This window comes from Panthera leo, chromosome A1, assembly GCF_018350215.1.
Source record: "Panthera leo isolate Ple1 chromosome A1, P.leo_Ple1_pat1.1, whole genome shotgun sequence".
Taxonomy (NCBI): Eukaryota; Metazoa; Chordata; class Mammalia; order Carnivora; family Felidae; genus Panthera; species Panthera leo.
Window position 1 is genome coordinate 205,942,320 of NC_056679.1, and position 12,878 is coordinate 205,955,197.

The window sequence follows — 12,878 nt, forward strand, 5'->3', positions numbered from 1 at the left end:
TTTATGGATGCACAAACTATGCAATATTTCCTCACTTTGGAAAACCTAAGAGCTTTAGATAAGACAGTAAAATCTCGGGGACAATTCGTAACTTGTAAAAATGGTAACAACGTGAACTGTAGCCTGCCAGGTTCAGCAATGTGTATAATAAGTACTCATTCTTTAAATACTCCCCTTTAGAATAGTAGTATCCTAAATGCAATGTAGTATCCTGAATTGGATCCTAGACCATTAAAACAACATCAGTGAAGGGGTGCCTCAGTGGCTCAGTTGGTTAAGCATCCGACTCTTGGTTTTATCTCAGGTCATGATCTCACAGTTTCTGGGTTCAAGTCCCACATTGGGCTGTGTGCGGACAGCACTGAGTCTGTTTGGGATTCTCTGTCTCTCCCTCTTTCTCTCTCTGCCCCTCCCTCACTTGTGCTTTCTCTCTCTCTCAAAATAAATAAACATTAAAAGAAAAGACATTCGTGGAAAAACTGGTGATATATAAATAAAGTCTGTAGTTTAGTCAATAGTATTGCACTAATATTAATGTCTTAGTCAACTCACTAAATTATGTCAAGTTATATAAGATGTTAATATTATGAGAACATGGTAAAGGGCATATAGAAACTCTATTTGCAACGTTTCCAAAATCTAAAATTATTCCAAAATAAAATGTTTTTTAAGGTGGTGTTATCTAGATCAGTGCTTCTCAAGCAGGGGCAATTTGGCAATGTCTAAATATCTTACAATGCACAAGACAGACTCCCACAACGAAGAGCTCCCGGGCCCAAACTTCCAATAGTGTTGGGGTTAAGAAAAGTCTAATCTAAATGTACCAAAACTAAAGTTCTATGATAAAGCCATGCAAATGAGCTCTTCATTGTGCCTAGACGTTTATTTGCTAGAGATGAGGGCGGGGGGGGGGGGGGGGGGGGGGGGAAGAGTGGGGGAAGAAGTGGATGATGGAAGAAGGTGGCCGAAGAGTACAAAATTCCAGTTATAAGAGAGATGAGTATTGGGGATGTAATGTGGTTGATGCTGCTCAATGATATACAGGTAGAGTGTTGGAAGAGTGGATCATAAGAGTTCTCATCACAAGGAGAAATTTGCTTTTTTTTTTTTTTTTTAACGTTTATTTATTTTTGAGAGACAGAGCATGAGCAGGGGAGGGGCAGAGAGAGAGAGAGGGAGACACAGACTCTGAAGCAGTCTCCAGGCTCTGAGCTGTCAGCACAGAGCCTAACATGGGGCTCGAACTCATGAACCATGAGATCATGACTTAAGCAAAGTCGGACGCTTAACCGACTGAGCCATTCCAGCACCCCTCTTTTTTTTTTTAATTGTGCTTTTGTGAGATGACAGATGTTAAGCAGACCTACCGTGGTCATCATTTCACAGTAGATGCAAATCAAACCATCACACTGTATACCTTGAACTTCTACAGTGATGTATGTCAATTATTTCCCAATAAAACTGGAAATGATATTTTTTTAAAGTTTATTTGTTAATCATTCATAAGAATGACAGTTTAGATTTTAAATGTTTTCTAGAAGTTATTACAATTTCTTTATGAAAAATCACAGGTAGAATCAGCTAGACCGAAGACCTTTGCGTTTAAGAACACAGCTTTCTTAATTTCCTATATCTTTATGTCAAAACTACATACTGATGGAGGGAGGGACAAATCAGTGGTTAGTGTTTAATGAGCACAGGGTTTCAGTTGGGAAGATGAGAAAGTCCTGGAGATGGATGGTGATGTTGGTTGCACGATAATGGGAATGCACTTAATGCATTGAACTGTACATTTAAAAATAGCTAAAATGGTAAATTTTATGTTATGTTTATTTTACCACAATAAAAAAAAAAAAGACTAAATACCGATACATCAGGTATTGAAAAAGCTCAACCTCGGAGGCTGACAAACCTGGAGTTTGTTATTTGTGATAGACATATTTTAAGGGTAGTTACTATTAATATTCATCATGACTTCTGAAAAACACACAGGCCTGAAAAATACCCTTAATTAAAACTTTAATAGAATTTGCTACTGTGTAGGAGAAAATACATACTGAATTGTGCTACAAAACGAATGAAGGAGACATTTTAGAAAGATAAGTATATAATATCTCATTCGGAATAAAAGAACAACCTCATCAAGTGTACATTGTTCTCTTTAATTTTAGAATTCCTGGTAGAGGTCCATTACTTCAAACATGCCTGATAAATTCCTATTTATGCTTCAGCGCAGTAAAAAACAAAGCACTTGTCCCTGCCCTGGACCTCTGACTGCTAATGAGCACGAGCACGTGGGAACCAGCACAGCAGGCACACCATTGGCCATGCTGCCCTCCTGTTTTCTGTCATCAGCATCTAGGTTTCGTACCACAGCCCATGCCCACCATCAGCCACAGATGGCTCTGTGCAGCCTGCCCTCTCTTAAGTTGTGACCATCTGATCCATCTGATGGTATCACTCACGAAATCTAGTACTTCATACTCACTGTAAAAGGCAAACTTCAGCATTGAATTAAATACAAGTCATACACTGGAGGGGCGCCTGGGTGGCTCAATCGGTTAAGCGTGCAACTTCGGCTCTGGTCATGATCTCACGGTTTGTGAGTTCAAGCCCCACGTCGGGCTCTGTGCTGACAGCTCAGAACCTGGAGCCTGCTTCAGATTCTGTGTCTTCCCCTCTCTGCCCCTCCCATGCTCATGCTCTGTCTCTCAATAATAAATAAACATTAAAAAAATTAATAAAAAATAAAGTCATACGCTAGAAAAATAAGAATACCATACAAAATTGAATGCAAGTGAGTTTTCCTTCTTTCCTGTTTTTTAATTGTCACAAACATATATTTTCCATTTATTTTAAAAAATGTAAGTAAAGAACAAATAGGAGGTTATTTAAAAAATAAATCCATCCCACCTTAAATATATCTAAAAAGAAATAGTTTGGCTTTTTAAATCTCTTCTTACCATAGCTTCTTTAAAGACCATTTTAATTTGCCTGATGTTCAAAATACTGGATTTTTGGATTTCCACTCTTAAAAACGGCTTCACAAGCCACAACACTTTGCTTTAAATAACTTCTGCTCTGCAGTGTTAAATGTAAATGCTTTGAAGTTTTCTATTTCAATAATGCCAATAAACCCTCTGAAAACCCAGAAAGGAAACATACAGAATGTTTTTAAACTCTGTACTTAATAAAAGTACATTAAAAAAATCAGGAAAAAAGCCAGAAATCATCCTTTGAAAATCCTTTATTTTCTTGGCACCAAAACAGATACAAAGCTAATCTTTGATAAGGATTTAAGTTAGTTTCAGAACCACAGGGCTCTTCTTGCTTTTCCTTGCTTTCCATGAATCTATCTATGCCACGTCAAACAAAGTCTGTTACCCCATCTATGAACCGACCTTCTTGTAGGGGGACAAGGACAGAGGAAATAACTCACAGTTATGGCCATCCAGTGCCATAAAGGACCGCCACAAGGACTCTCACTCACCTGAGTGCTGGTGTCCTTGGACAGACCTACAAGCTACTCACCTTTCTGCACACACTGAACATTCTTCATATCAGGACTCCACTTAAGGCTGGATCCACAGAGAAATGTTGAAGGACCTTTTAAGGACATGACACCCGAACAGGAAATGGTCACTTTCTCACCAATTGCATAGAAAGGTTTGTGGGGATGACTCTGTATGCCATCCATCAAGGCAGGTAGAACACAGGCAATTTCTAAAGATAGAAGAAAACAGAATACAAAGGTCATTGCTTTCCTAAGCCACCTTTTTTTAAAAAAGACAACTTCGAATAGTGTTAATACACATGCTCTGCTTTTTCACATTAGAGGACAAAGAGGAAGAGGTAAGTTCACTCCTAGGATGCCCTGAAAGACATGTCCCACAGTGCCTGGCATGTAATTGACCAATAAAAGACTGAAGACCAAAACAGTTCCCATCCTCCACTCCTGCCCTCAAAGCAATGTGACAACATAAAATGAATCAGCCTTATAAACAGAGTCCTAAAAAGCCCAGGCTGCTGTCAAAACTAAACTTTCCATAGCTGCCACTTATCTCTCTGGTCTGATGAAGTCCCACCAGAATTTTCCCAAGAAAATGTGCATATCGTTTGCATACCATTAGCATATATCCAATTAGATATTTTTATTATTTGAAAGTTTTAAAGAACCACCTTTAACCTTGAAACCATACAAGTATTAAATGTTCTTTGATTTTCCATCTCTAGTCTTTCTCAGTTACATTCATTACCTCAACTCTTCTGCTTGAGAAAACAGCAAAGAGAAAAAAGAGAAACATGTATACTTATGGGAAGCAAGTCAGAATTCATGATTTGAAAAAAAAAAAATTGGCAATCTCTCTCTAATGGACTTCGGACAATATTCTACAAAATACTGCTCTGTTTCTGTACCATTTCCATCAGAAATTCCATTCACTCATTAATTCAAAAACAGCATCTATGGAGTGCCTATATTTAACGAAGTATGTTGTATGCTGCTAGGGATTTAACAAGATACAAGTTACATATCCTGCCTTCATAAAGCTAATAATCTAGCATCAGATTTGTTTGTTTCTGGCCATGACACAATCACTGGCTTCACAATCATGCTCCCACAAAGACAAATAGAAAAGATATACAAAAGTAAAGGAAAAAGTACTTCCAAAAGCATCAGAGAGATACCAAGGTCATGAAAATTTGAAGGTACAAGATTCTAGCGAGAAGTCTAAAGGGGTGATTACAACATTTGGTAATGCCTTTCTCCTTGAGGTATTTGTTAAGTTTGGGAAAAAAAAATGCTTAAAGGCTGCTAAACTAAGGAGGAACTACAGCTCATGGCTGAAAAGCTGAGTAGAGTTTTTAACAGTCTAATAGGGCTAGGGGACAAAGAGGTAGAGTCCAGTCCTGTCACAAAGGAGGGACCTAGGAAGATATCTCAGACCTTCCACTGGGATCCCTTAATGGTTACACCCTAGGAACAAAGGTAAACCGGACATAAAACAGCCTTACTGTTTGCAGGAAACAAAATCAAGTATTTTCTAGAGGAAGAGAACGTCATCCAAAACCTCAGACTATTCCATTATTTTTTCACACATAAAGTCTGGCATTTAATCAAAACAGGAATGACATTTAAAAGGAAAAGAATTCACCAAAACCCCAAAAAAGACAATAGAAACAGACCCCCAGTAGGTCCAGAGAATGGGATTAGCAGCCATGGACCCTGAAATAACTGTGATTTACATGTTGGGAAAAAATTAAATGACAAGGAACAGAATTTCAATGGAGAAAAGGAAAGTATAGAAAAGTGGACAAATGAAATATCTAGAATTGGAAAATGAAATTAAGAACTCAACAGAGTTCTTAAAAGCAGATTATATACAAGTGTACAGAGAATTAATAAGCTGGAAGTTAGATCAATTAAAAAATATTTAGGATGAAACAGAGAGAAGAAAAAAATTATGTAAAACAAAATAATGTAGTAATATATACAATCTAAAAAAATATATCATTTGTGTCTTGTGAGGAAAAATGGGCAAGAATTGGACAGAGGCAATAATTGAGGACACAATGGCGAAGAAGCTCCTGAAATTGACAAAAGACATAAATGCACAGATTCAAGAAGTGCTTCAAATATTAACCAGGGTAGAGACAAAGAAAATCACACCTCGGCACATCACTGTGGAGGTGCTTCTGAAACCCAAAGACCAGAAACAAAGAGAAATTCTCAAAAGTGTCCAGACATAAGATTTCCAAACCAGAAGTGGTATGACTAAGAGTGAATGTCTCACTAGAATAAAATCTTTAAAGAGCTTAAATAAAATAACTGCTAACCTAGAATTTCTTACCCATAAAAACATCCTTCAAAAATGAAGATAAAACAAAGACATTTTAAGATGAACAAAGACTGGGTCAACTTCTTATCAGCAGATTCACAATAAAGGGGAAAAAATCTCTTCAAGCGAAAGCATCTTATTAAACGTTTCAAAGAACAAACTTTTGGCTTTGTTACTGTAAGCTAGAAAATGTTTATATTCTATTTCAGTAATTTCTGCTCAAGGACTCCAGGAGAGAGAGACAGAGAGACAGATAGAGACAGAAACAAAGAGGAAGAGAGGAGGTCCTACAAATAAGAAAAAGACAAACCAACAGAAAAGGGGAGCTAAAGATTGGACAGTCACTTCACCAAAGAGGATATGCTAATGGCAAATAAACATGAAAACAGGCATCATAACATAGTCACCAGGAAAAATATAAATTGAAAAGTCAAAATTAAAAAATAAGATATTGCTACACACTCATCAGTATAGCTAAAATTTTTTAAAGATTGTTGATATCAAGTGTTGATAAGGATACAGAGCAATCTTGGCTTCTCAGATCCTGGTAGGGATGTAAATTAGTACAACCATTTGGGAGTCTGGTAGCATCTACTAAGTCTAAATGTATGTACATCCTATGACTCAGAGACTTTATTCAGAGGTATATACCCAAGAGGAAAAAGATGTTCACGTGTACACTAGGCTTTTCTCCAAGGCCTAGACCAACTGATATAGCAAAAAAAAATGTATCTCTACAGCTCTATCCATCTGCTGAACCAACTAATACTGCAGGACAATCAAGGAAGTACACTGATTTGGTCACATCCCTAGAAATTGAACTATATGGGATGTTCTGAAGGTCTTAGCCAGAATGGAGCTCCCTGGCCTATTCGAATTTGCACCAGAAACGTTAAAATTGCAGTGAAATGTGCCTCGCCTAACAGAAGCACTATCAACTAGAGACTGCTGAGGGCTTTTTCAAGACGCAGCTGAAACTTGAACAGGAGCATATGAGCTTCTCAGGAAAGGAATGTCAAGACACGGGCCACACAGTGAGCGGTTATTCGTCTTGATTCATTCCCTTCCACATTATTCTCTCATCTTAAGTTATATGCTACAACCAAGTCCACTCACTCTGACAATGCATTTCCCCAACAAGCCACTGTAAATCTTCTCCACATCTGGCTACAGGGTCTCCAATTAGAGAGTAACCTTCATTGCAAGTATATACTATGTTTTTCCCAACAGGAAACATGGCACCTTCATCCTAAAGAGAAATAAAAGAGAGAGAGAGAGTATGTCTATTTTGCATTAAAAAAAGTTTCTTTAGATATATTTGGGCTATAAATGATGCCTTCTTTTAGACATCAGGCAAACTAAGTTCAAATAACTAATTTAAAAAATTATCTGTAAAAACAATTTTCCCTGTATGGTCCTAGTCAACAACACTGGTACTACCATTAACTAAAATAAAGCTATTAATGTCACATATAATTTATTAATTGTCCCCAAATACCAAGCACTGTACTAAGCATTTTACCAAAATTACTTTTGTGGACACTGCCCGAGTCCCTTCCCCCCCAGCCCCTGCATGTTCCAGGAAAAGACAGTTGTTATCAGATCTCGGAAATGTACTTGTTGGTCAGTTCTTCATAGTAAGACGTCATGGGCTGCTCATTGGCCATACCGCCTAATAAAAGCTGGTAGGAACAGACAGAAATGTGCAAATCCTATCAGCATGTTTATGAAAGTTTAAGTTTCTCACTGACGACTTTTAGAGGGAGCGTAATGCTGATCTTCTCCCATCCTAAGCTCCAGCCCCTACCCTGTAAGGGAAGGGCCACTGTGGCTGGGCCAGATTCAAGGACATGCCAGGAGGTGAGCTTTCATGGTGAAGCAAGGAAGAATTTGAAGCTGAAACTTAAAGGGGTAATCATGCTCTTTTGGGATCTCTACTAGTTCCTTTCCTCATTCTTGGGGCTCTCTGCCACCCCAGGGGTGGTAAAGAAAATCGGCCTGGGGAAGGGCTGAGAGCTCGGCATTAGCACCTGGCTACTCCAGCCATTAGAACCAAATCCCAAGGTGCCTTCTACTATTCACTGTCAGTCCTGGTCCAGTCTGGCTCCAGTTGGTAGGAAACAAAGGACCCAGGTTAATACTTGAGTTTGAATAAATTGGGAAAGGACAGTTGATTTGCTTTGGTTCTAGCCAATAGGCCTTCGTCTGCCTGACAGAAGGGACTGTTATAACAGTGTCCAAACTGGGTTCTGTATCAGAACCACTAGTAGCAATTTAAAAAAAAAAAAAAAAAAAAAAAAGCACAACTCTCAGGCTCTATCCTAAACCCACAGAATGAGAAAGAAAAAAAAAAAAAAAAGGAAGGTAAGGGGGCAAGCAGCAATCTCTATTCTTAAGTTCTCTGGGTGACTGTGATGTAGCCCGTCCATGGGGCAGTGTTCAGAACCCCTGCCCCTTACAGGACACCACATGCACTGGAGTTTGGGACAACAGTTCACGGTTTGCTGAAGTATATGAGTTTGTTTGGCCTTGTTCGCCAAGCCTGTGTTTCCTTCAGGAACTTAGTAGATTGTGGTGACTGTATTGGGACAGAATGAGTGTTAGAGATGCTGGGCTCATTCCCTTCTCTACACACACACACACACACACACACACACACACACACACAGAAGCCCTCTTCCATTTCCCAACAGTATCTACATTTGGGGAAACTTCAGCAAAATGTCAGTGCGTGTGTTTAAGGGCCTAGAATTTCAAAGGCAAACCCTCTGAGAAAGCAAGGCTGGCAGCACTGAGAGGGTCCTGACGAAAGCCTCCTACGTGAGCCGGGAGGAGACTTCATTGGAGCTTGAGGCCAAAGCCTCATCATAACAAGCAGTGAGAAGAGCAGAAATTAATATGGCCGCAAGGCCAAGAAAATTCCCTAGAATGACAAGTGGCAGGTAACTTGTGTTCCTTCCTAAACAAGAAAATCGCTCCAAGTATAATGACCCATATCTCACCAGTGCTGGCTAAATGTCTTATTGGCTTCTGGAATAAACCCAATATTTCTTCCCAAACCCAATATTTCTGAAAAAAAAATTTTTAAAGACATTTCTCAGGACGCCTGGGTGGCTCAGTCAGTTAAGTGTCTGACTCTTGATTTCAGCTCAGGTCATGATCTCACAGTTCATGGGTTCAAGACCTGCATCTGACAGCACAGAGCCTGCTTGGGATTCAATCTCTCCTTCTCTCTCTGCCCCTCCCCTGCTCTCTCTCTCAAAAATAAATAAATAAACATTTTAAAAAAATCTTTAGAAAGACATTTCTCAGTGGCAAGAATAGAGAAAGTCCTCTTTGTTGCAGAACTTGCTTATGGATTCTTATTTTAGTGTTAAGAATGGAAATGTTTAACAGCCTTCTGGCATGATTACATTTCTAATTTCATTGGGCAGCAGTATTGATTTACCATACTGCAGAAGATATACTGCCTTCTGCAGAATTCTAATCACCTTGGCCAAAGAAGTAAAGTCACAAACTAAAACCCTTACCACTAAAACTAAAATGCACATATAAACTATTTGTAGCACTATTTCATCATGGAAGAAGGAAATCGATTATGACATTAGGGAGAGAGAGAACTTGGAGCAAAGAGCATATGCAGAGGAAAACAATATATCTTTCATAACCAACTTGAAAAAATCCATCTTTCAATGCAGGAGGTGATGGACAGAATTCTTTTGGAACCAAAGACAAAGGAAAACAATGTGGTTCAAGCAATCTGAAAGGAAAAGGAAACAAAACATAATTAATGTGATGGATTTCCACAGCATAATAAACATTTTGCACCACAGTGAATTTTTCATTAACATCTGAAAGAACTCCATTCCTGTAAACATGCTGATGTGCTATTTTTGTCATTCTCGGGATCAATATCTGATCATATCCTGTGATAGAAAACTCAAACATAAACTACCAAAAAATAGATACTAAGTCAGTAGTATGAAAAACAAAGAGAAAGAAAAGGAAATAAAAGTCTCTGGACAAAACACCTACTTCATGGGATTTCTAGAGGTCACCTGCCTCAGACCTACTTTTTCTTCGGCTGTCTGGTTCTGAAGTGTCTTTAACACGGAATTGATTCTGGATTAAAACTAAAGGAACTCCTGTTAGTGACCCTGCAAGAAAGGGAACATCTCCTCTGTGCTAGGCACCTTGGCAGTTGCTCTGTAAATACGCAACATCTCAATGCACCTTCACAGTAACCCTATGAGGTATATGACGAAAAGAAAGTTTGAATGACTTGCCCAAGGTTATAAGGTAATAAATACCAGGGCTGCATTCATGTTGTAGTCGGTTCGGCTCCTAACGTCATGCTCTTTCTACCTCCTGCAAGGCAATCTCTAGAGGAAGCTCATAATAATGGTAATCCCAGTGACATCCATCATTAAACAATAGTTTTATGGCCTCTGAAGCCAACGTGCCACCAGTATTACCTCCACTCCAGAGACCTGAAATCTGAGGGAAAGCATTACAGAATAGCCCGTGAATGTCGCCTCCTTCTCAGCTGAGTTCCTTATACGCTTTCCACACTTTGAGGAAACTCAGAAATGTGAAGTATTGATCATGATTTTCCTCTTTGTACTGAGCAGGAGGAGGAGAACATTCTCTCCCTCCAAGCACCAAGAAGAGTGAGAATTCTTCCAGTGCCTCCGTAGGATGCTCCTTTCCTTCCAGCTTCATGTCTAGTGGCCGGGAAAAGAAGCCCACTCCATAGAGGCCTCCTCTGCCGGAGACTCTCATCCTCCCAGAGATATGTGCCCCGAAGGTAGCTTCTCCTCCTAAAGTAATTCCATATGCTTGCCAGCTTCCTAGTCAGGAGACTTGATGAATTTGCAAGGTCCCAGCAAATGGGAAGTTGGTGTCAGACAACTGGGCTAATCAGTGAAGATATTAGCCATCTAGAGCATCTGGCTTTATGCTTAATCATGAATGAATGAATGAATGAATGAATACATGAATACATGAATAAATGAATGAATAGGATTGGTTATCTGAAGAGTAATACAACTATTAATCAATGCTTACTATGTGCTGGGCACTGTGCTAATCACTTTCTATGCTGAATCTCATTTAATTCTGACATTTTACTATTGTTTTACCTTCTATGATTATACTAATTTTAGAGGTGTTACCAAGGTCACACGGCAAAGTGGCAGATTTGCTTGATGCCAAAGCTGCTGCTCAGATCCCCTTGGGCAGATGACCTTCTAGTTACCAGCCTTTTGTAACATCTGTATCAGAAAAACTTGAAACACACAAGTGCAAGCTGTCCACACATGCCTTCTTCCTTCAACTGATCCCACTGCTAAAGGCAAAGTCACTGATAAAAATCGCCATTTAATTTTTAAATCTTTTAATAGCAGCAATCACATATTCCACGCTTCCTGCAGAGGGCACTCTATTCTATGCAATTGCCAGGAGATCTGGTCACCATTACCGCAAATGCTGGAGTTCCTCCTCCTCGCATTGCCTGCTTTCTGTTGGCTCTCCAATACAGGACTGCCCGCCTCCACTGGGAGGTGGGTTATTACATTCTCGGCTCCTTGATTTCTTCCCTTGAATGCAGGGGCCCCAAGAGGACCAGCAACTCCAACCTCCATCAACCCCTCCTGTAAGATAAGAGAAAGACTGTTCAGAAAGTACTTGGAGAGAAAGATTTCAGAGTCTAGTATTAAGCTTCGTGCTCAGGCAGTTATTGAGGGAGGAGACAGTCTGGGCACATACTACCTTCACTCTGTTCAGGAGGTCTTCTTCAATGACCATAATGTCTCTGCACATTGACTGGGTTTGTTGATATTAAGGCTGCATCAACGAACTTCTTGCAATTATATCTTAAATTTGTTTACTATTTTAGAACTGTTTCAGAGCATTTTGTCATACCTCATGCCATTCATTTACTTCTCACAAGAATGAATCCGGGTGGGCAGGAAATCTGTTACCATTCTCATTTGATAGGTATGGGATCTAAGGCAAGGGGGTTAAATGTCATGTCCGGTGCTGCAATGGCTGCCAAGAGTCCTGTCCAGGCAGCAACATGGTCTTATGGCCGAGTCCAGGCTCCTCTCATTACAGCAGTTCCTACTGTTAACATTTTTATTGGAAAAGCCATGGTTGGGCATGAGAAGAACATAATCTACTGGGTTCCAGACTGCCAACCTCAGAGCTGGCACTGTACAAAATGAAGAAATGCATAAGAAGGAGAAATGCTTTTACCTCCTGTCAACATCCTTCAGTCTGCAGGCACTTCCTCAACCCAGCCTGGCCACCTTCCAACTCAGGGCCGATTCATGACCAGCGGTGCTTTTAGAATTTTCCCCCATCATATACCTTGGGGTAGGCAAGAGAGAACTTGCACTATATTCTAAGAACTTGGCTTTCCTGGTTACAAACAGATCTCAGAGACCATGCTCCTGAAACATTACTTCCAATTGATAGATGGTTTTGTTTATTGCTCCTTACCTAGTTCTACCGTGTAGCCTACATCCGTCTCCCCTCCACTCGGCACCCACCCCTCAGTATCATACACACCAAAACTAAACTAATGTGATTATATCTTCCAATGAGTTTCCTTATGCTTTCTTCCATAATTAGAAATTGAGTTAATAAAGTAGTCCTCTGAGTATATTAACAGGGGGTAACAATAGCTTGATATATTATGATCGCTACCCCAATCCTTACCAGCAGGGGGAGCTTCCATTTTATCAAACAACAGGAAATCCAAGCCACAAAGGAATGAAATCAAAGTGGTAGAATTTCAATTTACCAGATGGGCTACTTGGGAAGACATTTGGAGGCAAGGAAGCTTTCCTGACGCTTGTCTACAAGCAATCATAGTTCAGTCATGTATTCATTCATTCATCAAATATTTGTTAAGTGACTTCTATGAATCAAGCCTTGTTGGGCTCTGGGAATAAAAAAAAGGAATCACAGCCCTGACCTTAAGAAATGAGTTTTCTAGAGGAGAGAGGCATATAAATAAATACAAAACTGTCCCACACT

At 39.6% G+C, this 12,878-nt stretch overlaps 1 protein-coding gene across 1 annotated transcript in view; it reads right to left on the reverse strand.

The window, feature by feature from the left end:
- C7 (complement C7) overlaps positions 1 to 12,878 on the reverse strand; it is a 56,058-nt gene that overhangs the window by 8,010 nt on the left and 35,170 nt on the right. Inside the window, exons 12-15 of the mRNA XM_042951286.1 lie at positions 11,317 to 11,488; positions 9,510 to 9,597; positions 6,954 to 7,086; positions 3,532 to 3,723 (exon numbers count right to left, since the gene is read on the reverse strand). Of these exons, the coding sequence (XP_042807220.1) occupies positions 3,532 to 3,723; positions 6,954 to 7,086; positions 9,510 to 9,597; positions 11,317 to 11,488 (585 nt within the window). The remainder of the gene's footprint in view (positions 1 to 3,531; positions 3,724 to 6,953; positions 7,087 to 9,509; positions 9,598 to 11,316; positions 11,489 to 12,878) is intronic.